The 25,025-nt window shown below is 33.7% G+C and overlaps 1 protein-coding gene across 14 annotated transcripts in view; it reads left to right on the forward strand.

The window, feature by feature from the left end:
• Positions 1 to 25,025, forward strand: part of FSTL5 (follistatin like 5) — a 413,457-nt gene that overhangs the window by 355,183 nt on the left and 33,249 nt on the right. For 11 of the 14 annotated variants that reach the window (XM_080590013.1, XM_080590014.1, XM_080590003.1 and 8 more), the window contains 4 exons: positions 124 to 285; positions 2,196 to 2,330; positions 15,619 to 15,645; positions 19,215 to 19,333. In XM_080590013.1, the coding sequence (XP_080446139.1) occupies positions 124 to 285; positions 2,196 to 2,330; positions 15,619 to 15,645; positions 19,215 to 19,333 (443 nt within the window). The remainder of the gene's footprint in view (positions 1 to 123; positions 286 to 2,195; positions 2,331 to 15,618; positions 15,646 to 19,214; positions 19,334 to 25,025) is intronic. The other 3 variants (XM_080590009.1, XM_080590005.1, XM_080590007.1) reach the window with 1 other exon arrangement.

The following is a 25,025-nucleotide window of genomic DNA, read 5'->3' on the forward strand; positions in this document are numbered from 1 at the left end:
TCTGTGTATTGCACTGTCATTATATATAGCTGCAATTCTCTTTAGAGTTGCTTATAATCATATTTTTTTTAAAATGAAGATAATACTCTTCTCCACTAAATCATAACTGTTTTCTGCCTTCAGTTCCACCAGTCATCCGAGTCTATCCAGAGAGTCAGGCGAGGGAGCCAGGTGTGACAGCTAGCCTTCGGTGCCATGCTGAAGGTATTCCTAACCCACAACTTGGCTGGCTAAAGAATGGAATTGATATCACTCCGAAGTTATCTAAACAGCTAACCCTTCAAGGTAAAGGGGTATATTTGTTTTCTACATGTTCCAAATGCTTTATCACTGCATCCTTTCTGTACTAGCTGTCCTTACAAAGTTTCAAACAAGGGTTGAAGTCAGCTAAAATGTTTTAGATGATGTCTTGCAATTACTCCTGAAGACACGTTCATTTTCTCTGCTTTATCTTTATTGAAATAAGGGTTGTACTAACTGGCAGAATTACCAGTAAATGCTAATCTAGGTGGAAAGGACAGGAGGAGAAATATATGAAGTGATTGTGCTTCTATATGAGGGTCCCAGCAGACCTCAAGGGGAATGCAAAGACCCTACACCAAAAACAAACAAACAAACAAACAAACAAAAAAAACCACCAAAACCAAACCAACACAGCTAAAAGGAAATCTAACTTCTAAACAACATTAAAGGCAAGTCTATGAATCTTCTATGAATCTTCAGGGATTGGAGATTTCAGTGAACCTGCCCAGCCAGTATGACATTCTTATGTACTCCTTCTGGTGATATTTGATCAGCCATAGAAAAAAAAAACTTGTGCGATCAGTTTTCTTTTCAAAATCTTATCTCATTTATCTGCAAAAATAGGACATGGATTAGGATAGGATAGAATTGAGGCTGCAGTGTGAGGTACAGTAGGACAGGTAGATGGCAACTGCTTCTGTAAAGAGAGTTTTACCTTCTCTCTAAGTGATGGAGTTCTCTGTACTTTCAAGGCCCTCTCTCTGGGATGTATGCGAACAATTGTCTTACAGAAAGACTTTCTGCTATGCATAGCCAATGGTGGACTCTTTCTGGTGAATGTCTCTTTCATAGCAGCATTCTGTTGATTTCTCTTGTAGGGATTTGAGTGGAAAGTTCCCCCCCCCCCCTTTTTTTTCCTCTTCTTGCCTCTGTATCATGTATTTATGGTAAATAAATAGCATTGTTTCTTCTCAAAACAAAAGACATCTAATTCTATTTTCTTGATTGCATTTTATGAAATAATGTTTTGAAAATCCCATTGCATTTTCTGATTTTTTTCAATCCCAGAGTTAAACTAGCTACATGTTAGCTTCAAGCAAAAGATGGTCTAGAGAGAATGTTATACCATGACCCAGTGTTCCTCCCAGTCCATATTTTAAAATACCTTGAAAACTGTTTTTAAAATATAGATCCTACAGCAGAAAAAGTGTTCCACACTTACAATGCGTTGATTCATTATTCATATCATGTTATTTAAAAAGACCTTTGCCCATGAAACCTGGACCGTTTGTTGACATTCCTACTCAAGCTGACATACAACTCCTCATTTGTGTGCAAGTGCTTATTTTTCACGTGTAAAATGCATTTATGTTTACTTTGTCAGAGATTTGTCTGAAAATACTCCTGAAACTATTACAGAGGGTAGTTTCCATAGACTGCTACACTGGCGTAGGTATAAAACTTAAGTGCACATGTTTTTTCTGTTGTTACACTGCACTTGCAAGAACGCAAAACCAGCTACCTCTGGTTGCTAGAAACAATTAGTTCTATTAAAATTATTATTTATGTTGAAGATTTACCCCATTATGTTCCATGGAAGTCTTGGTTATTTTGTGTAATAGAGTGTCAAGTGACCAAATACAACATAACGAACACACAATATTTACCTGATTTTAAAGGGGACCATGGTCGTTTAAACCTATATAAAATCTCAGACTGATACTTGGCTCCTAACTGAAAAATCCATGGAGGCATTCCAGATTTCTGTCAGATGAATGAGTGTATGCAGTACACTAGCCACTTGAATACCTTTTGATTAGTTTGGCATGTCTCCAAGTTATGAAGTGAGGAGTGAAAACAGTTTAATTAGTATGAGCAGAGAAAGCCTTCTGAATGTTTAATCTGAAAACACTGTAGCATGTCTGTGTGTTGAATTTTTCCTGTCCTTTCAGCAAATGGCAGTGAGGTTCATATTAGCAATGTGCGCTATGAAGATACAGGAGCATATACCTGTATTGCAAAGAATGAAGCAGGGGTGGATGAAGACATTTCTTCTCTTTTTGTGGAAGATTCTGCTCGAAAGACCCGTAAGTATTATAAGAACTATAAAAATACATGTAGCTCTTACTTAAATGTGAAATCAGTATTAAAAATTATGAAACATTAAATAAAATGAGTATGTGTAAATAAATTATTTAAAAAAATGTTTAAATAATGATATTTAAAAGTCGCTGAAGGCAGAGTGAGTAATCTAAAAGTTCATTCAGAAGTGAAATGAGATCTTCAAATCATTCTGTGAATTGACATTTTTTACATTGCTGTTGCAATTTGGATGGTTTCCCCATGTAACCTTAGCTGCGTATGAAGGGAAGAGGAACCAGATACTTAATAATAATAATAATAATAATAATCCTGATTTGTGGGTCCTGGAAGCAGGGGGGAGACACCAAAAAAACTTTTCTAGTCTTTCTTCTTGCATGTTCTTGACATGTATCAAGAGTCGGACTTGGCTCTCGTGACATACCATCATCACAGGACTTGATCTCAACTGCTAGGAGTGCTCAGTCAGGTCCAGATCAGTTCTAGTCGGCCTCTGCTGTCTTATGCACTGATAACTGTGGCTCTCGAGCAACGTGAAGCAACAGTGACAACATTTGCTTACTAAGTTGGGAGTTCACTGTGCCAAATAAATCTCTTCTGCCACCCTAAAGTGTCTGTCTTTATCCTTCATGAAAGGGTAGCAGGGCTTATAAACCTGGTTTACCTTTGTCTTAATACTTCTTTCCCATCCCATTTCTTCCCTCTGCTCATAAAATCGATTCCTGAGTTTACCTGCTTTTGTTTTGGCTTTGGTTTTAAATGAGTTACTTTAATTAATATCACATATTCACTGGTAACACATAGTAGAATGATAGTTATTTTACTAGTAAGTCTCATTGCATTAATTTAAGGCACTCCCATTTATCTAGAAGCTTATTTAACAGTAATGAGTACTCAACAGAAGATACTGGAGGCAGAATTAGTAGCACTGCAAGTCTGTCTGACACTTCCTCTCATAAGATGCTGAGTTCAGTTACATATGGGTTTATTAAGCTTTAAATGTTTCAAGGAAATCCTCCATGTGGGAAAATTTTTATAGCCCAAGTGTTAATATCTTTATTTAGCTGCTTTCAGTAACACTAATTATAACTGTCATTTCAAAATTCTTAACATGTTTTTTCTGTGTGTCACAAAAATGACTGCTCAGACAGTTTTGAGAAGGCAGCTGAGGATAAATAAGTTGTTTGATCATGTTAAATTTCTAGTAATCTGGTGATATGAAGCAGCTCAGTCACCTTCATTTGCCTTTTCCAGGCTGTGAAAAGAATTGAGACTGTTGCCAAATTACAAAACCTTGACAAGCAGGATTTTTTTTTATGTTTGGTTAAACTTGTTTGGCCTTAAAAACAAATCATTTATATCCAACTGTCCAGTTTCCAAATATTGTAGTAGTCTAAACTATTGTGTTCTCTAAAGACAAGATCTGCAGTAATTATGCAAAATACTGTTTTCAGGAGTTGTAACATGATGCAATAATTTTACATCAGCTAACTTTACATGATTGTTAAGTCACATACCATGCAATGAACACTGCTGGCAATAAATGCTTCACAGTCCACTAGCGCTAAGTTGGAAGCTGTTATGATAACCTTCGGTGTCATGAAAGATATAAATGAAGGAAGAGCAAATGTAACTCAAATTGTTCGTAAGATATTTCATCCAAAAGACATGATCTCTTTCCTTCCTACAAAAGTCATTCACTATGGAAGTTCTGTGTCATATGTTGAAGGCAGGCGTTTTATCATTGTGGTTCATCACACCTGAACGTGGCTTCCTCAATACCAGTGGATGTATAAAAATGAACATAGTCCAGAGATGCATCGTGATATAATTCAAATAGAGGTGCAACACATATTTACAGGAGATGTTTACTCTGGTAGTCTGATTTGTTTACTCTGTCTCAAAAACTCATTTCAGTACGTGCAAGAAAACAAAGGTACATACTAATGAAAAAGAGCAATTGCTATCGATATCATCACAATTATATGAATAAACTGCCTTCACAGATATAAATTTTGATAGACAGTTAAGGTACTGGCTCTTTTTTTTTTTCAGTAAAATGACTCTAGAATTTTTATCATGAGTAAAAACTTGGGAGGATAACAGCATTAGAAAGCCCATGTACTTTGATATCAATTTTTATTATTAACTCTTCTCTGCTTGTTTTTATATTTATCTCAAAACACTGGTTCATGGATCAAATTAGGGATTATTAGGGAAGAGAATGGCATGGGTATAACCACCTGGATAGGATTTGGGGCTTTTGTTCCCCCGTCCACACATTTTAAACCCAAGGCTATTTTCTTCTACTGCAATTCAATGCCTGCTGTTGAGGTCAGAAGTTGCATTCTAAAGGTATTCTCTGATGTAAATGTGATTTTATATTATCTGATATAAACTGATATATTTTTATAAATTTACATTTATCCTTCTTTAAGGGATTAAAAAACAGACATTTATTTTTATAATCAAGTTGTGGTTTTGTTTGTTTCTTTTTGTTGGTGGTGGTGTTTTTTGATTCCTAGTTGTTTTTTGTTTGTTTTGGTGTTGTTTTCCCTTACTGAAATACAGAATCCTCCCTTCTGGAAATCTTATAATAGAATATTGCTTTGGAACAAAGGCAGAACAGATTCTCACTAGCTTGTCAGTTAAACTGAGGTTATCTACTTTTTAAATTTCACACAAGGTAAAACTCATAGCAAAAGAAAAGAATTTCAGAACATTGACTTGATTGGCTTTGAGAAGGTAGTGAGAACTTTTACAGTGGAGCTCTAAAGTACAAGTTTTAATTGCATTGCATTGAACATGACGGTAACTTTATAAGCAACATTATGAACATAGAGAGTGGTTCCATTTTTTTTACTAGTGTGTATTTTATTTTCCAATTAATAGTAAAAGGAAATGTTCACATTTGCACTTCCCCAAACCACTGTCTATATGCACATGAATGCTTTGGGTTATTAATGCTGTCTTGCATAATAAGCCAAATTTTTGGTAGTTATCAGTGGAATCTCATTTTTAACGCATCCCAAAATTTTTATATGAAAAACTCAGTAGTGGTTTTTGAGAAAAATCTAATATATACAACAGAAAGGACATGACTAGATCATTCTTTTGGGGTTGGATAAATCTTACTAGTGTAAACAACGCCTAAAAGAAAATCTTATATTTTCCAGTAACTCTGCCTGAATTAAAACCAGTGCCATTATGGATAAATAAACTGTTAAATAGTAAATTATTTCCTTCATCTGTGTGCCTAAAAATATTATCAGATTGCTAGGATTTCAGAGTTCACAGCATTGGTTGCATACACATCTAATGCATGTGTCTGTATTATAAACACTAAAGAAATAAAGTGAAGGGCAAACCTGTATGAATTGTGGAGTAGTGATGATAATCGCAAAAATAAAAAATATATAACGCATAGGAAGGGAGCCAGGGTATTGTTTATTTTCAGGCTTTTGAGCTTTAGCATGGAAATTTGAGTTCTAGTTCCCAAGTCAGTATACTTTAATGATAATGATTTATCATCAAGATGGTAATCTGAGATGGAGGTGAATGGAAAATACTGTAAAAGTGCTTTTTCATTCAGATGTGTTCCGAAGATGCCAACACTGAATGCTGAACCATTGTTCTTTCACGCATAGGTAAATTTTTTAATAATGGATGACAGTCTCAGCAATAGTTTGGCCTTTTCTTAGCACTTCAGCATTTTGCAATGTGCATGAAAAATAAAACTTCTGAAAATGTTTTCATTTTGGCATCGTCTCAGGTGAGAGGAATTGTATTATTTTCTTTAAGATATCCTAATGTCAACATTATCAGCTCATTTTATAACTAAAATTTATTATACTTAACCTCTGTGTCTAAATATGTGCCTGCTTTTTGCTAGATTTACGAAATTTTAATGGATTTTTTTTTTAGTTTGTTTATATAGGCTTTACCTATATAAACATCTGTTTCAAACAATGCTGATAAATGTGATTATCAGATCCTGTTTAATTCTTTTGATGTTGACCATTTAGGTTGAAACATTCCATTTTTGCTGTCTGTCTCAATGAAAAGTTTTTCTGTGTCTTTGAATTTTTAATGCTTCTGCTAATATACTATAATCACTCACAAAACAGGTGTTAGGAAGAAAACAAGTTTTTACTCATGATAAAAATTCTAGAGTCATTTTACTGAAACCTTTTACATCATAATCTGGGACTTGATACTGGTGGTTCACGCAGAAAAATTGTCACTAAAATATACTGCAATTAAAATAATGATTTCTCCAGAGTCTATTGTAACTAGTCCAGTTCTATTGTTAATTTTCTTCCTGGTGTGTGTATACTTTATGATATGGTCTTAGCTCTCTCTTCTACTTCCAGCAGGCCCCTTGCCTGAGAATTTTTAGGATTTTGTTATCTCTGTTGGAGAAGATACTTTAGCCTGTGAAAACTCGGCTTTAAGCTGAAAGTAACTGTTTCATGAAAATGTTTTGCTGTAATTAGAAACTATTTATTATCATTGTTTAATATTTCTATAAAATCTCTTGGATTTTACCACTACATATTAATCTCTTCTATGTTAATTAGCATCTTAGATTTATATGTAAAAAATACTAATTGTCTCTGTATTCAGGTGTCATCATTAGTTCCTTACAAGGCTTTTCAGAATGCTTATTTTAACGTGTCATGACTTTCATAGTCAACAGAGGCATGCAGCATAAAGGTAAATAGGGCTGTACAAGCCATTTCTACAAGAGAGGCATCTAAACTGCGTGAACTGTGTTTTAATTCTCTAGAGACTGAAACCTCTTTTTTTGTGCTCTGAATTCCATTTTCCCTCAAGTTTGCAGTAAAATCCACTGAGAATGAAGTAGTTGGTCTGGGAGATAGCTGGATGACCCCTGAAGTGAATGGTAAAAACATTTTGAGGTTAACGACCTGGTCTAAATCTCACTGAAGACAACAGAATCTCCCCTACTGTAAAGCTTCTCTAAAAACGCCTCAGAGAATTCAGCTGTGTTGGAAAGAGTCTCTAGTGTAATCACATTTGTTATACAAATAGCAGTTTAAAATCTGTTTTTAGTTTCATTCCGATGCAGTTCAATTATTCAGAAGAGATATTTTCACGGATTCATAGATTTACGTGTGATGGAGCCATTTTATCTGGCTCTAATCTGTCTTCTCCATTTCACAACACATTAAATTGCAACCTGCTATGCCTGAATACAGGTCTAATCCTTTGTTTGCCTGAAGTGTATCCTCCCAGAAATACATTTATACCTGAGTTAAAGATACAAATAAATGGAAACTCCCTTATTTCTCTTGGTAATTTGCTTTACTAACTAATAATTTTCACTGCGCTAGAATTACATTCAGTTTCCATTTTGAATTCTGTTCTTCCTTCAGTTTCCTCCTTTGAATTTCATTTTTTTTCTCATAAATTAATGACAAATTAAGTATTCTTGCCCTGTGAATGTACAATTACTAAATATTGATTAATTTCTCATGATAAGTTTCTCATGATAAGACAGTTACCGTAGGACTTGGAGGGTCTTTTTTGGCCTGTAGATTGTAATTGGTTTGGGTAAGGTTTTCTTAAAAAAAAAAAAAAAAAAAAAAAAAAAAGGGAAAAGTTATTTGCAGAATGTATTATATATTTCTTTAATGCTCTAGATAAAGAGATATGTACTTCCTAAGTTTTTTGTTCTACATCCAGTCACCCCTTCTCATATTTTTCCATTCATATCAGCAGCAGAAATTTATGTTCATATGCTTACCTACCATAAGCCCTATATCCAACAGGTCTCCTTTACAAATCCTGCTTCTTCCCACCTCTCTCTGTCCCTCAAGTAGTCTTCATTGCTTTTCCCTGGATGTCTAAGTTTTTATTTGTCTATGTCAAAATATAATTTATTTTAGAAATGTACTTTACAGAGTAATCCAGGCTACTTTGTGGAACTCCATTATTTATCATAACAAACAAATCATAGACTTATTGTAAAATTACTTCATATTTCTTTACAAGTCATTGATGAAAATCGTTAAGATGAGACTCACTGCCTATTGCAGCAGTCTTCTTCAATAGTAATTAATAATTTGACACTAAAAATTACTTTTTTAGATCAATCAATTTGGCAATTTTAAATTAAATTGATATGTACATTGCTACCATTGTATAACTCTAATATTTAATCAGAACATTGTGTGGTTACAAATTAGATGTTTAGCAAAATTCTGTTTTACATCTGTATTAATTTTTATGTTACCAAACTTATAATTGCATCAAAGAATAATAATAATGTTTGTTTGACAAGATCTGGTTTCCATTAGAACACACTAGCTAGCCTATAAATATATTCTCATCCTTTAATTTTTGACATAATTGAATTCTGTGTGAGCATTGTCTATTCTTTTGCCTGGAACATATACCCTGCTCTAACTAGGCTTCATCTACCTGAGTCATTAAGTTTCAGAGAGATTGGAAGAGGCAATGCAGGCATATGTATTAGTACTCTGCTTGAACTTTCTAATATATTTCAAAATTTGTTCAATATTAATAGCAGTAGGCCAAACACCTCCTGAAGACGATTTTAGGTGGTATTTTGATATTCTTCATTTGAACCTGGTTATTTTAAGTATTTGTCTTGAGTATACATAATTTGCCCTCTTTTGTGGCTTTGTAAGGTAAAAAGTATTTAATCAGCCTTCTGTTTTCAATTATCATCCTGAAAATACTAGATTAAAACATTTATAGAATAATATTGTCGAGAACATTAAAAAAAAATCTGCTTCATATCAGTACAGCTTAAACCCTGAGTAGTTCTGGAATCAGGATGCTTTTCTTCTAGCTCTGGCAGCCATTTGTAATTATTAACCAGCATCTTTGCTGCTGCATTGATGTAAAGGAATATCAAGCTGCTGGAACAACTGATAGAATAAAAATAGGATGTTAAATGTAACTAAGGCCAATTCCTTTTCTTAAGGTTGTCTATTTCTTTCCTATTGTAAATGGGATCTTTATTCCGATACTGCAGCATCTAGGCATTAACTGATAAAGGTGGCTTTTCATTTTCTAGCTTGCAGTATATGCAGATGCACTTTAAGAAAGTCTTTTATTTTCTGACAATTGTTTTTTTTTTTTTTTTTTTTTAAGCTATATTCAGGTGGTGTTAGGAACAATAGAATATGTTAGCTGAGTAGGGAATATAATGGACAGCTAACGTATAAATATACCATTTATGAGCTTGGAAAGAGATAGGAGGGAAAAAATAGCATGGAGATAATTAATGGAATTAGTGGAATAGAGAATATAAATTTAATCTAGAGATCTAAAGAAGAAAATTTGACAGTACAGAAATAAAAGAAAAAGAAAAAATATTGATAGTCCAAGACAAGGGAATATTTGCAAGGGTGACTCAGGTACTTAAAATTCTTATCTTCAATCCCTACAAAATACTTTGAAGTAAAATAACTGTAAAAATACTTTTCTTTTTTTTTTTTTTTTATTTCTCCTAGACTTGGACAGATACATCAGTTTGGCTTAGATTTCTTCTCCATTTCATCTTACCATAATCCTATTAAACTAGAGTCATTGATGATGAAATTGTTCTGTTCCCTTTAAAGCTTAATTATTTTTTAAACAATTTTTGTGTGTTGTTGTCTTATTTTGTTTGTTGCAATATTTTAATTTCTCTTGATGTTTTCTAAAATCTTCTTTTCCAAAACACAGTTTAGCTTGCCACTGGTTAATGTCTCCTTAAGCTTTACTATAAATTTTACTGAGACAAACACATGCAGCTTGAGAAAGCTATCATGATATAAAGGTGTCAAGTAATGTTTTTAAGGCATTTTCAGTAATTTGACATTACTTGATGATGCTTTAATATTTATGAGGTTTTACTCTTGGTTACTCAGTTTGCCCCCTATGACATCATCATATATCACAAAGCAACTGCAAATTCTTTCACCTGGTCACACAACAGTATAAAAATTACCTGCCTCATGAGTCTTGGGGCTACATTTATAAAATAATACATCTTTTCCATGCCATTAAATAGATCTATTTCTATCACAGTACCTTTTGTACGTAATGTTATAGTCCTAACACCTAGCAAGAGATTATGTGATCTGCATACTACTGTCTTGACAGGTTTATGGCCATCATAAGCCACCAGGCATCTCTACTGACTTGAGAATGAGACTAAAAGCCTTTTGACTGTGATTTATGGCTTAAATTTTCTCTGAAAGGCTTTATGCAACTTTAATAGAATCTTCCTGTCACATATTATACTGAATGATACCTATTCACTTAATTTCCTCAGAGATAATTTATGCTGGCATTTTATTTTATGGCAGTGCTAAACAAGTTTATACTTGTTGACAGCATCATAGACAAAGACTTTATTTCAAACTTCCAAGTACGGGGCAGAATTTGAGCTCATGAGCCATTTTTTCTTCCTACCAGTGTGGTCTGTATTGAGTTAATATGCTACAGGAAAGGAATTCAGCATGATTCATTATAAAGATTTATAGAAAATAAATTAGAGAACGATAAGCTAAAAATGAAGACAAGCAACAGATTTATTCCAGCAGTACCAATTCATATCATTTGGTTTACTGAAAGATTTGAATAGTATTTTTTTTAAGTATGTGTATCAAAATTGACTCAGGTGTATGAGTGAAGAAATGTTTTGTCTTATATGGTTATTCATTCTGAAATTACATATAACAGCTGAATGTCAAAAGTCTCTGACAAAACTTCTGACTTATCCCTACTTCATTTAGTAAAAGAAACGGGGGAAAAAAAAAAAAAAGATTTTTCTAGTCATGGTTTCCATCCAAAGTGGGTAAGAATCTGTACTGCTGTTAAATTCTGGTGAAGAATTTCATAAAGTACTAAGGACAAAGTTTACTGAAAAATGCACAATCAATTACTATTTAGCCAATTGAGAAAATGGATAACAAGGACGAAGCGTACGCTTTCAGATTTTATGTTAGCTACTCATAATCAGAGGCTAGGACTGAGCATAAAAGCATAGAATAGCTATGAAGAGGGTGTTTTAGACCATGAAGAGGGTGTTTTATGGAGAAGTATGCTTTATTTTTTATTATTTTTTTTTCTCTCACTAAAACATGGATTCTCCCCTGTTCTGCACAAGGTGGGGAGAGAGAGATATATTGCAGCATTCTTTCCAGATGCCTTCATGAAAGGGCTGTAAATGAATAGTGCAATAAAATAGTTACTTCAATAAGGTAAATAAGAATAAAGAATAAAATAAGAATAAAAATAGGAATATATGTAGACTGAGTGAATTTAACATCCCTATAAATGCAGGGCACCCAGCATTCATCTAGCATCAGATGGATCCCAGATGGATTTCCCAGAGCACACTGCACAGAACTCATACTGTGTTGGCTTTTATCTTGCATAACAAACAAAAGCAAATATCTTCACCTGACAAGCTGAAAAGTTATCTCTGTCATAACACCCACCAGTGTGCTTTGCAGGGCACTACAGCATACTGCTTTACAGCTGCTGCTCATGCTAACACATGAGCTTCACAAGCACTTAAGTACAAGGTCCAACAGAGAAGCTATAGCCTGTTCAAGGTCACTAACTCTTGCAAAGTTGCAAACACATCCCATATTATTTAATAATTGTATGTTGTTTGAGTAGTTTTCTTTTAATAAATGAGGGAAATAGGGCACAAAAGGAGGTATTGGTGCTCCATCTTAAAATGAGAAAATTTTACTGAGATCTGTCAACAACTATGTATTTTTAAATTTGGGGACATAAATATGTGTAAGCATTGAGTATAGGATGTGACTGAAGGTGCTAATTTTGGTTTAAACTAAATGAATGCTAAACAATATGTTTCTTAACATACTTTCCATCTACAGATCTACCTGGTCCAAGTCTTTTGTCTAAAGCCTGGAGATCTTTCTTGAATATAAGTTATAGGACTGATTAGAAACTATGTGAGGTTTCTTGACCTGTATTAAATGAGGTGATGGTAGTCATTAATGATTTTATATTGCACTCTTAAATAATGTCTCATTTTTCTTCCAGCTGATCTGTTATTTTTAAAATGAGTAAGTGTGAGGCTAAGCACTCCTTTTATCCTCTTTAACTGTTGTTTCTTTTTTATAATATAGCTCAGAACCATATATATCATTTTGTGTTAACACACATTAATGTGTTCTGTATTTAACATCTTAAATCATTTAATTCGATGCTGTGTAGTTCCACACCATTGAATAGTTGTAATTACTTTTTATTTTCTTTCCTATGTCACCTCTAGAAAAAAAAAAAAAAGACAAAAAGTAGTTTATGGCTAAATTTACAGGACCTCAAGTGCAGTAAATTACATGGTTCTTTCCTCACAATGTGAAGAGAAAACTAATTTTAATGAAAACCTTCCAGGTTTCCTTGGGGAAATTAATTTACTTTTTTTTTTTTTTTTCCCCCCAGAACAAGACTATATAAGATTGCATAGACAAAAAAATAACTGTCATCTGAATATAGAGAAATACAGAAATGCTGGCATACAGAGAATAAGGACACCTCTAGAGCTCTGGGTTCATGTCTGGGTGCCCCAGTGCAAGAGAAGCGTGGGGAGAGATTGAGAGAACTGAAATTGTTTCTGCTAGAGAAGAGAGAGACCATGGGTGATCTTATCCATGTGTATAAATTCCTGATGGGGGGAGTCTCTTCTTTACTGGGGAGCCAGTTTCCTCTCTGTGATATCTATTGGAAGGATAAGAGGCACTGTGCACAAACTGAAAGACAGAGAATTCCATTTAAACATGAGAAAAAATATTTATTTATTAAGGGTGATGAAATACTGGCACAGGTTCCCCAGAGAGGTGGTGGAGTCTCCATCCTTGGAGATACTCAAAACCTAACTACATATTTTCTTCAGCAATCTGCTGTAGTTGACCCTGGACAAGAGGAACTCTCTGGGTCCCTTACAATCTCAGCTATTGTGTGATGATTCCCTAATTCTATAAACACTTAAGATAAGTCAAGGGAATAATATGTGCTCAATTCATACAGCAGTGGTAAAACTTGCAAGTAGAGCTTTCTCATTCCTTCCTCAACTCTTTCCTCTCCGTTTCTTTCCTCCTGCCATATGTCAAACTGTCAGATTTAACATTTGGGCAAAGGAGAATGAATGTTAGCACCTTAGTATTCCCTCTTTGAAGCTGTCAGCTTTTATACATAATAAAAGCATATGCATGCATGGTGTCACAAAGAAGGTGCCATATGTAGTTGGTGGGAAGAATACTAATGTTTTGTGCTGTTAGCACAGGTCTAAATTTGAGAGCCATACTAGTTAGTTAGCAATTTAGTCACCATGAAGTTTCAACACAGTTGGATATCTAGAGCATGCATACTCAGCAGTGTAGTCAAGACTTCATTCAAAGCTATTCTCTTCTGAAAGTAACAGCCTGGAATGAGAAGAGAAAATATAAAAGCAGGTGATTGAGAAATAAATTTAAAATACGTTGATTCCTTTTTGACTTTAGCAGCAATTCAACAGAAATTCTGCCTCCTGATACAAAGGGGTACTACTCAGCCTGGGTAAGTGACAAGATGGCACACTGCATTAATCTTGGATTTTGGCAATTTATTGGATCGTAGTGGTTCAAATATTAAAGGCAAGGATGACATTTGAAAATAGTATGCCCATAGCACTATTAGGTGAGAACTAAGCCGTTTTCAAGATAATAAACAGAACACAGACTGAGCATATCTGAATGAGCTGTACTTCTGTTCTATGGTGGGAAAGTGAAAATTTTTATTCCAGCACTCTATCACTTCATTGCTGCTTTTTACTTATATAGGGCTCTCTCATTTGTACACTTCAAAGCACTGAAGTTAAAAAGCAATCACCACCCTCATTATATTAAGGGATAATTGAGTGACACTGTGTCTAAGGTAATATAACAAGGTAGCTCTTTTGAGAGAATTAATGAAATAAAATCAGCAGACAATTAAAAAAGTAGTAGAAGAGAGAAAAAAAGGAAAAAAGCCTAATGGCTGTAACCCAAAGCTCTGAATCATGAGCTTGTCAGAAAGTAGACTGATGCTTTCTCCAAGGGCCTCTCTATATATTTGATGATCTATCTCTTCTGGCAGAGCACAAGAACAAGAGAAATGCTGCACTGTACAAGGCAAAAAGCCCATCTAGGCTACAGTCCTGTCTGCAGCAGTGCCCAGTGAAAGATGCTTGGGAAAATCATAGTATTTGGGTCTTTTCAGGAATAATGGTTCTTCTTGCTTGTAGTCTCAAGCTTGAGCACCCAACATTGTTTTTAATAATGTCTCTTCCATTACTTCTTCCAAAGTTTTTCTTTCAATGTTCATTAATATTTTTAGCTTTTGCAACACTGTTTCAGCAAATATCACAATTTCATTATCTAATATGTGACATGTTCTCTGTGTTGTATTTCTTTCCTTTAAATTTTTCTCTGTTTCTTAAGATCACTGTATTACAGAACACCTGTTGTTCAGCGGTGGCATTTCAAACAATTTACGACATGCTGAACTCTAAATATTTTAAATTTGCAGTTATGCTTTAATCCTTTGTATTCTCTCCAGGCAGAAAGAGTATGAGTAGTAAATTAGCATAATTAGTTTTCATTGATCTCAAAGGTCTAAAATCCAAACATTATATAAGGTGGTCAACTACATCTTAATTTTTCGTAGAAAAAAAAACAACTTAAACACATAGTTGCCATACCTTCTTATAGTTTCCATTGTGGTCTTCCAAAGATAATGTCAAACATCATACATCATGTCATCTTCAGTGGCATAGCTGTATTACAGCAATACAGAACAATATCTTGTATGCGTTTTTCATGTTCCTCTCATAACTATGTTCTGAAATAAATCTCTTCAAAGTTCTGTTGTACTTAAAGGAAACGATGAAAATGACATCACCTCTAATAAATATACATATTAATATAGATAATAACACATATACATATATGTTTATGAAACGTAACTATTGATTAAAGGCTAATGGAGATAACTTGGTCGTGGTGGGGTTTACTTTAACCCCAATAGCTATGTTGGTAAATCACAACTTTATCACATGACATAGGAAACTTTATTTAATCTTATTGTTAATTCACTGTTTCCATTGAATTACCTGTACATGTATTTTAGTGAATCAGAGGTTAAATCGTCCTAATTATGTCCGAATTGTTATATCTTTTATGCTGTTTTTTTCTTGTTCATTTATTTTTTCTATTCTTTCTCTCTTACATGCTGCAGTTGCAAATATATTGTGGCGAGAGCAAGGTACTAATATAAATGTTTTCTTCATATTTTTGTATATTATAATGAAATGCTCATCTATTGTTCCTTGTTTGTTTTGTTATTTTCTCATAGTCTACAGTTACAGTACAATACAGTGCAATATTTGAGGGATTTGGTTTAAAGAAAAAATGTAGTGGAAAATAATCCTTTAAACGTGGGTGCCTTTATGAACTGTTTTTTCATTTGGAGAAGGAGGAGAAAATAACCTGATCAAAAATTTTAGACAGTTACTCAAAGGAATAGAACAAGAAACTCAGACTTAAAATGCACGCCTTTGTTTGCTGACATGATAAAGCTTCCCACCAATCAGCTTATATGCTGTTGATCTTGTCTGAATCATTCTTACTTGTGAAAATTATAATCTTAAACAGTTTAGTTAAAATAGAGTTTCCTGTTTCTCAGCAAGACAAAATGTTTTCTTCTTTACATACTCAGGAGGGGTTTTTGAATGTTGGGGTAGGGAATGGAGGTTTGTGATTTGCTTTGTGATAGACTGAAGAATAAATATAAATACAGACAGTATCAGATGTTAATAGCATGGAAAGTATCTTTTACTAGGGAAAATAGGTATTTTCATATACATACAAGATAATCTTTTCATAAATCATACTGCAGAAAAAGTGTCATCATGGAGAAATATCAAAATATCACAGAAAATAAGTGTTGTTGTGAGCTCTCATCTCTTTGCTCTAAGTATCTGGATCCTAAGTTAAAGTTTTAATTTAGGAATTTATATATTTCAGGAATAGGAAATGTTTCAAGTATATTCTTTGGAATATTGGTAATATTATACATGGCTCAGGTTTTGCTGTGAATTCATGCTGCAAATGATATTTCTAGGTGTTTCTTAAATGAATATTTTAATTTAATTTAAGAATTCAAAAATTTGTATTTCATTTGCCTAATTACATACTAGACTGGCATTTATCAATGCGTTTACAAATATGAACTAGGCTGTTGGTTTTATATATACATTTATATATATATATTCCTATTTTATCAGTTCCTCAGCTGGTATAAACAATCATTTGCCTGATTACAGTAGAGTTCAACTATGATCCTCCTGCCCTGTTGGCCTTGCAGAGTATAAATGATGTGTTCAGAGTTTCATACAACGTCACTGTTAAAAGTTAAACTGATAAACAGATGCTTATCTCAAAGTTTTCAAATGTGTGGTAAGCTCTCTGCTTATTGGGAAGGTGTCCATCAAAGTATTCCCTTGTGTTTTATCTTGAACAAAACTGGAAAAGAGTGTGTAAGAAAAGATTTTGAAGGTACTTTAGAATGTAATACAATAATATAATGTATACACAAGCATAAATATATCACTGTACATTTGGGAAACAAACCCAAACCCACCATCATTTCATTTTTCCAAAATGGTGTTAGCCAGTTTTAAACATAGAATCACATTTGTCTAAATGCAGTGAATATATTTAAAGTTGTTGTTGTTGCTTCTGGCAGAGAAACTGTATTATAAAAGTACTGTTTTATGTTGGGGGAGGCAGGGAGAGGAGAGAGGGCTGCAAAATTACATCAGATGTCCTTAGAGGAACAGCTCCTGTATTTGTAAAGAAGGGGCTTGCCTAAGTGATTAGATATTTATGTAGATACTTGTAGATGAATGCTCAAAGGAAGAGATTTGGGGTCATAAGCATGGGGATTATGTCACTGGATCCACAGGTAAGGTTCCTTATGTGAACTGGCTGCTCTGACTCAGGAGAAAGGGCATTTCTTACTGTGTCTCCTTCACTGACTTTGAAGAACATTTTGGTGAACATTACTATCTGGACACCAGGAATACAGTCATAAAACTTTGTGTTGTGCTGCTATGCACAAATATTATCTGTAAATTAGCAAGCCTGCTTTGGAATATTGGCAACTGAGGGGGACATGTTAGGAGTCAATTTATTAAATGACTGTATCGCTTCAGACTATCGGCTGATTTACTTCCTCACATTCTGGTATTACTTATTCTGATAATAACTATAATACACTTTAGGGCAGTGGGTCCAGGGAGAAGGGAAGACCTTGTTTCGTCCCAACCAGATATACATATTTATTTTTCACTAAGATACAGTAAGTTAGTTGCTCAGCTATCTGTGATGATCACTAGAAGGGGCAGCTTAACTTCAGACTTGTCTACAAGTTCCAGCAGTTCTTACAGGACACAATGTCAGGCACTTTCTAAGGAAAGAACTTGGCATGTTATCTTATACAGGCTATTTGCTTTACCTGCAAAGGCGTACAAAAGTATCCCATTAGCTAGTTTGAACATATTGCAAAATATTCCCTATGCCCTTGATATCCTATTAATAGATATATGTGATAGAAAGCTAGGAAAACCCTGCATGGAGACTGTTCTTTCCTTCTTTTTAGGACAAATTGACCAGAAGCAGGAATGATTCTAGGAGATTTCTCAAAGATAAATTAACTTGCTGTTTCTGGGCATTGCCTTGCAGCCTTATGCATCTTACAGCCTTTTAAATGACCTTATTACCTGTGTCATTCCTAATGTAGACTGTGAATTTGTATGTATTTACATACATACAAACACCTATGTACATAGGTACATATGTGCACAAACCCACACTTTTTTCCGCCCTAATGTTCACTAAATTCCTTCGGAATTTAGAATAAGCAGAGTTCAGGCTCAAGTTTATATTTCCTGGGTTTTATTCCTGTGATCATACGCCAAATGTTGTTATGTCAAGTGCAAGCTTAGGTTCTGTACACAGGAGACATCTACTTTTTTTATCATTGTAGCCCACAGTTTATTTGTTAGAGTTTATTATAATAATTTTATAAGTAAGGTGATTTTCCTCTTCATAAAATTCTACGAAGATAACTAGTCATTCATCATAGCAAATCAACAACTGTCTTAAGTAGTGCATAGCAAACTTGGAAAGATGTTCTTATTAATGGTCATAAGCATGACCTGGTTCCCACCTTCTCCACAAAACATTATGTCATGCCTCTCATTCAGCAACATTGCCAGAGGATTGAATAGTTCTATGAATATTTGTGTCATTTCAAGTTTGGACTGAATTTCTGTCCAGCTCTGGCTTTCCAATAAAATTTAAGAGAAAATATTTCCTTTTTGGACTAAAAGAACTGTCACATATAGCAAGGATTTATAACAAAGACTTTGAACTTCTCTTTCAATGCGATACAGAAATTATTTTAACTCTTCCATCCCTCAGGAAAAGAAAAATAAGAATACACGAAGAATATATATTCATTTTATTTCAGTGTAAATTATTTCATGAGAAGACTTTCATTACTGCAGCTGTCAAACTATAGATTATATTTCTAGATCTATATTCATAAAGACAATGTCTTACCAATGGAGAAAACTGTGAAATTCTGAATAAGAGCTTTGTTTTAGTTTTACAACAGAAGATCCCATAGGATTGGTTGTATTAGTATAATACACATTAACAAACTGATCTTATACGAGTAATATGATGAGGGTTTTACTTCAATACGAGGATTTTCTTTCTTGTGATTATTTAAATTTGTACATTTCAATGTGTTTTTTTTTCCCTAAGGTCTGGGAATTGGGAACATGTTTTATGTTTTTTATGAAGATGGAATCAAAGTAATACAACCAGTGGAATGTGAATTTCAGAGGCATATTAAGCCTAGTGAAAAACTCCTCGGTTTTCAGGCAAGTTGTTTTTTTGTTTTTAATTTATTTACAGTATTTTCTCAATTATAGTTTTAATTAAGAAATGCTAGTGTAGTGTTATCAGCTTGATAAATTCAGATATGCCTTCTCAGTTAATGTATAACTTATAATTGTATACTCAAAATTTGTTGTCTTGTCTTTGATCAAATTCAAACTTTCAGTCTTAGTTGTAGATTGAATTTATCTCCTCTGCTTTTCTTACTCTTCCTTTTTGTCCTTCTCTCCCTCTTTTTTCTCCCATTCCTTTCCTTTAACAGTTCTGTATCTTCTCTTTTTTTTTTCCTTTTTATTACCTGCTTTTTTTTTTTTATGCAGTTAGGTGCATCTCTATTACTCAAGGATTAACACTCTCTTTATTAAATATAGTATCTGAATTAATCATTTTAACGGTTTGTTTTTCTCCACTGGATATTTGTTTATATCATTCTACCATGGATTTTGTTTGTCTGTATTAAACTGTCAGTTGTCATGAGGCAAATCCTTATCCTGATAAACAACCTTAGAGCTCCACTAAATTAGTAGAGATGATCAATGCTTTGACTCCAACTTACAGTTCGTATAAATAGTTTCAATAACATTATTGTCAATGGATTTATAGCTGCTTTCACCAAATCCTGTGCATTTATGAAGTAGCTTTTACGTGTATCACTACAAAAAACAGTAGTGCATTCTCCACTTCCATTTGTTCTTCCGTTGTTTTTCCTTTACTGCTAATCAAATCGCTAGCTGACATGATGCATGTTCTCACAGGAACACTTGGTACTAGTCACTACATTGACTTGTTCTATATGATCTATTAGCTTTCAAAAATAATAGCTTTTTCTCATTATTTGGATTTGAATGAGTGACCTTGAAATGAGAACCCATGTGTAATAACCCATGAGCCGTACAGTTTGTTTTTTCCCTAATACCTTAAGCACAGCAGAACAGCACAAAGTAACAGCAGAACTGTCTCATTGGAATTTGCCTCTTCAATTTACATTATTGATGTCAAAGGCTGCTGTACTCAACAGCAAGATTTATTTTAGTGTGAATAATTATGCTTTGAACAGCTAATCATACCTTGATTTGTGCAGCTTAAGTGAAATTATGTTGACACAGCCAAAAATAAGCCAAAGAGCTTTTTTATGGCTGTTTAATTCAAAAGCTGATTATTTAAGAAGTCTGTTAAAATTTTATCGGTCTAAAGTGCAGGCTAGATTTTAAGTGTATTTTTATTGAAATGTGGTAATAATCAGGATGGATAAGTCAGACTTAATTCCTTTTTGTTGCCTTCAAACATAAATTAGCATAATAAATAACCCCCCCAACCATCCCTAAAAAAGAAACCAGGAAAGCAGACTACTTGACAGCTTTCATTTTTAAGTAGATATAGACTTGTGCTTCTTCGGGTATCTCTGGTTTGTGGGTAGCTGTGGTAAAATATATAGCCAGAAATTAAGCTTTGTACTTGCATGCATGTCATTTTGCCCATTAAATTCAACAATATTTCTGTTTTCTAACACCAAAAACTTCTTTCTTCACTTATAATAGAAATTAATAAATCTTTATTCTTGCAAGAAGGAAAAAAAAGATGAAATGTGAATTTAAAAGAATTTCTTGCATATACTGCTAATACTATTACTAACAGTAATACATATAATAGTACATAATTGAAAACAAAACAAAATAAAACAAAAAACTCGTGGAGCTTTAGATAACTGTTGCCTCCTTTGCAGAATGTCTTATCTTCCTCTTTGGAAAAATCGTTTTCTCTAAATAATGATAACAAAATGGCTTAGTTCTATCCCAGGGTCAAATTTTTACCTAGCTCAGTATGTGATTGTTTAATGTAAGAGCTAGTGTTGTAAATTGTTTGCTATTAATTCTCTTCAACTGTCATATAACTGCTAATCAGAGATATTGCTGTATTGCATATTTTTAGGTTGCTTTATATAGCCTTTCAAATCTATGGTGGCTATTGCTAAGAGAATCTGTGTCACTTAGCTCTTAATATATACCTATAGGAAATCATTTCGTGCTTGCTTAAAACTCTTCCATTTCTTTACACTTTTCTCAATTAGCTGTTCAAATGATTAGTAAAACCCCAGTAGACCTGTTTCATTGTCAAATATTTGTTAAAGTGTAGAAACATTTCTAAATTCTGCAGTGCAGTTTAGGTACTAGAAGTGAAATACACATGATACTGCAATGTTCCTCTCTGGCTTTCCTGTTTACTTGTCAGCAAAATAGAATTACCTGTATCTGAGCTTTTGTAAAAGAATGAACTCTGGTGTTTCTACATGGCATTGCATTGTGTTGTGAATGAGTGGTGCAGTATTTACACGTGCTTATTTAGCTATGCTAATTTTGCTAAAGGTAAATACAATTTCTCAGTAACGATATACTTGAGAACTCTTATCTAAATATTTAATTGCCTCTTATGCAACTGAGTGTCAATACAGTGAAGCACTTTAGTGTGTGCCTAACAAGGGAATCAATTAGACTTTTATTGTGTTTAAAGTGAATGAAAAGATGTAGTGCTTTACTGGATCATCTTGGTTCACAGGAAGTTATAAAGAGCTTCCTCCACTCCTTCTCACAATCATTTGAATTACTGGAATATTCTAAGTAAGTACCAAATGAAAGTTGACTTTTATTGGGCTAATATTGACAATTCTGTTTAAACTGTTGTCAAATAGATCCTTATCCATGCTGCAAGTAGTGCTTCTCAGCAGTTAAATGTCTTCTCATTCTGAAGTGTTTGGGGCATATTCCTTGCTAATATGCAACCTGTATTCATATTCTGCAAATTAATATTATCCAAAGACCTTGAATTCTAATTCTTATGCAACAGTGTTTTTATTTTACCCTCCAATTAAAATAATTGGGGGGGGGGGGGTAAGGCAATTAAAAAATGTCTTTGTCGAGATTGATAGAAAAATCATTCTGGGTTCAACATAATTCTGATTCCCTCTTTACTACAAGAACTAACACGTCATGGCCATATTTCAGAATAAAATAGATGTGTGTTTGAATAAACTGAGACTTCTAATAATTGAAGTTGAATGAGTTGAATGTGTGCTAAAGGTGGGAACAGAATGCTTAATTTCATAATAATTTTCAAAATGTGACTATGCGCCAGAGCAAAGTTTCCACAGGATGTGAACTTGAGACACGGTAGTTAGTCCACAGAAATTTCTTTTGTTTACATATTTACACTCTTGTGACACAGGAAGTATAGTAAGTGCAAAATTGTTGAGGAAAAAAAATGAAAAAGGTCCACAGTGATTTTCACTATTGAATAACAAGTATGTTCATCATATACAACTTCCTGTTGTAAGATGGAATAGGTGATATATAAATTCAAACCTGGACACATACACTCCTGTAAATGCTTGATGTCATCTTACTATTAGCTGATTAAAGCATAGGTGGAGTTTTCCTTATACTGCTTAAAGAGATTTACTCAAATTATTGTTAAAACACTGAGGACTCTTGCACAAGTCTAAATTTATAAACAAGGAGTTTACACGCACAAATCTGTAACCACGTGTTTTCTCCTGAGAATTTTGCCCCAGTCTAGTTTGAAAAACTTTCTGTAAGTACTTATTTTCCTCCATTTGCTGACATGATGTAGGGTGAGGCACTTTTTGATTAAAAATCTGGGAAAAAAGCAATGGAATAAGTTAATATTCTATCAGATGTTAGCTTTTTCAGAGAATGAATTAGGAGAAAGTAAATTGCTCATATTTTAATTAGAAGAAGAAAATGGTGGTTTTATTCTTATATTTTAAGGAGAAATTATTTTAACCAATTACCCAACCTCTGGGGAAATTAATATAGAGACTTAGAATTATTGCTTCGAATGTAAAGGAAATCTGAACTGTCTAATCAGATAACTGTTAACTTTTAAAAAGTAAGATTTTGGTTCCATTGATTGAAGGTATTTCTGGAGCTTGTAGATAAGTGTGGGCTTGAATAAGAAGGGAAACAACTGCATAAACCCGTTGGTGCTGGGAAAAAGTCTATTTTGGATATGAGAATTTGGGTGCATATTTTTTACTGTTGCTTTGGAGAAACACTTTTTTTTTTTTTTAAAGTTTTGGAGCAAAGTGAGAGTTTGCATTGTGTTACAGGAATTTATAACAAAAGCAATATTCTAAAATGAGTGAATTGAATTTGTATGTGTAAATTTATATTTTACTTTCTCTTTCTATTTTTTACTTTTGATCTAAGAAAGTATTGTGCTTTCTTCTTGTTGTATTTGAAGTGGAAAATAAGGATTGAGTTTTATGAATTATCCATATATTAAGAATCATGCCCTGTAGTTTATAATTCAAATAAAATATGTGTACGCATACATCTATATACATATATATATGTAGTTTAGGTATGTATCTTTTACATTGAGAGAATATTTGGAAATACATTTCAATCAGTGTTTTAAACTCAGAGTCAGGAAAATAGCTCTGTTCTGGTATACCTCCACAGTGGGAGGTATGATTAATCATTTACACTAATCTACGTGATGCCATGTGAGAGAAACCTGAACTCCTTCAGCGGGAGTTGGTGCTATTTTTACATGGTATGTTGAATGTGCCTTTGTAGAATCACAGCACCAAAAAATGAAGAAAACTATGGTGAGTTTCTAAGAGAGATGACTGAAAGGACTGAAAAGGACACAGGATACACATTTAAAGATATAAACATTTAAGGATGCATTACTTGAAGTAATTGTTCGCTGAGGACACAACAGGAGTGTGTAGAACAGTCTAAATGTAGTTATCTGTTTAGATAAAGCATGGAACTAAGACAAGGCATATTTAGAATAAATATAAAGCACAATTTGAGATCAGTGAAAACCTTCCAATTGAAGTGACAGTTGCACGGAAGGCAAATGACAGTAGATCTGATGATTGCACATAATATTAGAAACATACTTGTTTATGTTGACACTTCACTTTATGCAATGAAAAGCTTTTAGCCATGTTTAAGAAAAAAAGTTTGCTTTGTCACTACGCTTATCATTCTTTAAAAACAGATTTTAAACCTCTCTAGAGAGTGCATGGCTTTTTTAGCAGTGTAAGATAAATCTTACTCTTTATATGTCTAAGATCTGCTGAAGGTCCTGATTATGTGCCATCCCATGGAACCTGAGTTTAGTAACTTTTCCTTATGAATGTGATTTCTGAAAAACCTTCCCTTTGTTGAGGTTTAAGAACCACATAGGAACAAGCAGGGGCTATTGATCTTCTGTAAAGAAACTCCTTCAGTTAGAGCTCAAAATTGATTTATTTCTTATTTTGACATATAAAGATTGAGTGTATTTTCTCTAATGTACAGAGGCACAGCAGGCAAAGAATGTTGATGAAACAGAAAAGTTAGCATTGAAATGCATCATCTACTTCTTGAAAACATTGTTTAGTACTGGATATGCAGTCATTGGTCACAGCCAACATAGGGAAAAGTCCCTTTTCACAAGGGAAATGTCCCGTTCAAACAACTTTCATGACAAGGCTAGCCACCTAGTTGACCAAAGGAAGCCAGCTGATGTAATCGTTTTGGATTTTAGCAAAGCTTTCAATAACATTTCTCACAGTATCTTTCTGGACAAAATGTCCACCACACAGCTAGACAAATATATAGTACAATGGCTGAACAATTGGCAGATGGGTCAAGCTCAAAGGGT

The sequence above is a fragment of the Anser brachyrhynchus genome (assembly GCF_964034855.1).
Source record: "Anser brachyrhynchus genome assembly, chromosome: 4".
Lineage (NCBI taxonomy): Eukaryota > Metazoa > Chordata > Aves > Anseriformes > Anatidae > Anser > Anser brachyrhynchus.